The following is a 2,709-nucleotide window of genomic DNA, read 5'->3' as shown; positions in this document are numbered from 1 at the left end:
CACAAATCAAATAGACAGTCATCATAGAACACGATTTATCCTTCTCCCTTAGCATTTATGGACAACCTTTTCAAAGGAATTATGCAACAATTAAAAGAGAGATTGATCTGCTATCGGTTCTCAGAGGTTTAGGAGCATGTCACTATGCATTGGGAATAATGATCCACAGCTCATTGAAATTGCTAGAGAAAATAATGGAAAATTATGTGATAGAGCAGGTAAAATAATGTTTGTAAATTATATGTAACATTATGCTTTCAAACAGGTCAAATCAATGCACACATAGATGACATATTACATACCATAAGAAGCATAAATTGTGACTTGTTAATTGATTCAAGGAAATCAAACAGATGCGATGCATGCCAACTAATTAGAAAAAGTCTGACTGGTCTCCTTGATAAAAGAACAAATAAACAAAACAATCCAGTCCAGGCCCTTCCTCATCATCCACCCCCACATCATCTTCAGCTCCCAATCATCTGCCCCCACATCATCTTCAGTTTTCCAATTATCTTCCACCCCCACATCATCTTTAGCTTCTGAATCATTGTCCACCCCACATTTTTATTGATTAACTAGTCGGTTCTTTTTAGGAGATGGACGGCTAAATATCAGGACTGGAGCGGATTTAACAAGAGTACAAGACTCACAACAAAAACTTCTCTTTAATATAATGGCAGACTCAACTGAGTACTGCGCATGCTCACAAAAATGAATAATTAATGAAATGAATAATGAAATAATCATACAATAATAATAATATTCAACACACTCCCCCCTTGGCTAGTAAAACTAGCCAAAACAATCAAAATAATAATCATAAAATTAATTCTAATAATAAACAAAATACATAATAATTACAATAATATTAACCACACTACAATAATATGCACAATAACAATAACAACATTACAATAATAACAAAACTACATGATATGCACAATAATACACTACAATAATAACTACTAATTATGTAAGATAGTCATTGTTACAGCACTTACATCAGTGATTGTGCTTTAATATGATCTCATGCTGCAAAAGCAGCTGCTCTCCTAGGCCTCTTATTAGTGACCAATTCCTCGTTGTCATTCACGACCGAACTAACCAAATCTTGGACTGTATTAATTTCCTCACTTGGACTATCTTCAACTGTTAGATCATCACATGGAATATTAGTGATGTCTTCTACTTCATTTGATAGTGGTAGCTGAGTTTCCTCAACTAACTCTGGATCACCTTGATCATCACGATGGACTTCAATTGGAAATAATCTTTGAATGGGTCTCCTTAGTAGTTTAGATCATCTCGAACCAGCGTAAACTCTCACTACAGCAGATCTGACATTTCCATCTCGACCAGTTAATAACTCTTCTACACGCCCATTACTCCAGAAACCTCGTTTCTTCTCATCACTATGTATGACTACAATGTCTCCCACTTGCATCCAATATCTGCCAGGTGAATTACGTAAATGAATTCTATGAGCTTCTCTTAACTCTAGAAGATATTCCTTCCTCCATCTGTTCCAAAAATGAGATAACTGGCGATTTAGAAACTCCATCCTTCTAGTTAGTGCTGGTGGAGTTAATGTAAATGCATCTTCTTCAGTACAGCAAATGTCATCCGGAAGGCTTGTCAATCGTCGACCAATCAGAAGGTGGGACGGTGTAATGGGCTCATCTAAATCGTCTTGAGTAACATAAGATAATGGACGGGAATTGATAATCATTTCAATTTCGATAACTGCTGTAAGTAATTCTTCATGAGTAAGACTAGCTCGTCCAATGACCTTCTTCATACATCGTTTAACTGACCGTATCAATTTTTCAAAGACTCCTCCCCACCATGGAGACATTTCCACATTAAAATTCCACTGGATCTTGTGATCAGAAAAGTAGCGCTTCACATCCTTATGATCCTCAATTTCCTTAAGTAGACTAGCCATCTTCTTGAAAGTCTTGGCATTATGCGAGAGCACCTTCCGTGGCAGACCTCTTCTTGCAACGAACCTTTTAAAAGACCTAAAAAAATACTCAAAAGAAATATTATGCAATAAGTCCAAATGGATAGCTCTAGTAATACAACAGGTATATAGGCAAGACCATGCTTTCCCTCCCAATTCATAGGCACTATTTTTGACAAAAATAGGCCCTGCAAAATCAACCCCAGTATAATAAAACAGTGGCCTTTCACTAACTCTATTAGTTGGTAGTGGAGGCATTGGAGGTACAGCATATGATTGACCCTCCAATCTGCGACAAGTCACACAAGTATGAATTAATCGTCTAATAACAGCTCGACCCCGTAATACCCAAAACCGCGAACGTAATTCAGTTAAGGTGTCTTTAACTCCATTGTAGAACACCTTCTCGTGAGCTCTCCTTATGATTAACTCTACAAAGTGTCCTCTTCCTGGTAGGAGAATTGGATGCTTTGTCTCAAAAGGAAGATTGGCATTGGTCAGCCTCCCCCCACAGCGCCATATTCCAGTGTCATCTTTAAAATAGCTGCAATTGACCCTTCCATTGACCCAAAATCTTGTCTTCTACCAGATCTTTCTGTATCTCCTTGATCCAAATTATCTCAGCTTCAACCTTCAAAATCATAAGTTCCCTTCTCATCTCTACATTGCCGCGCACTCTCAATAAAACAATCTCAATGAATTTTCAATACATAACCCGTTACTGATATAAGCTGGCTATAAAT

The 2,709-nt window shown here is 37.3% G+C and overlaps 1 protein-coding gene across 1 annotated transcript; it reads right to left on the bottom strand.

The window, feature by feature from the left end:
• Positions 1-1,030: 1,030 nt before the first annotated feature.
• LOC100636053 (uncharacterized) lies at positions 1,031-2,255 on the bottom strand (the record flags this gene model as incomplete). The annotated part of the gene is made up of 3 exons (XM_011410428.1): positions 1,031-1,257; positions 1,315-2,024; positions 2,106-2,255. Coding segments are annotated over 3 exons (1,087 nt in total), but the record flags the coding sequence as incomplete, so codon positions are not given.
• Positions 2,256-2,709: the final 454 nt, after the last annotated feature.

Source organism: Amphimedon queenslandica, unplaced genomic scaffold (genome assembly GCF_000090795.2).
Source record: "Amphimedon queenslandica unplaced genomic scaffold, v1.1 AMPQUscaffold_8730_Cont19330, whole genome shotgun sequence".
Taxonomy (NCBI): Eukaryota; Metazoa; Porifera; class Demospongiae; order Haplosclerida; family Niphatidae; genus Amphimedon; species Amphimedon queenslandica.
The sequence above is the reverse complement of the archived record's forward strand: the minus strand, read 5'-3'. Positions and strand labels throughout refer to the sequence as shown.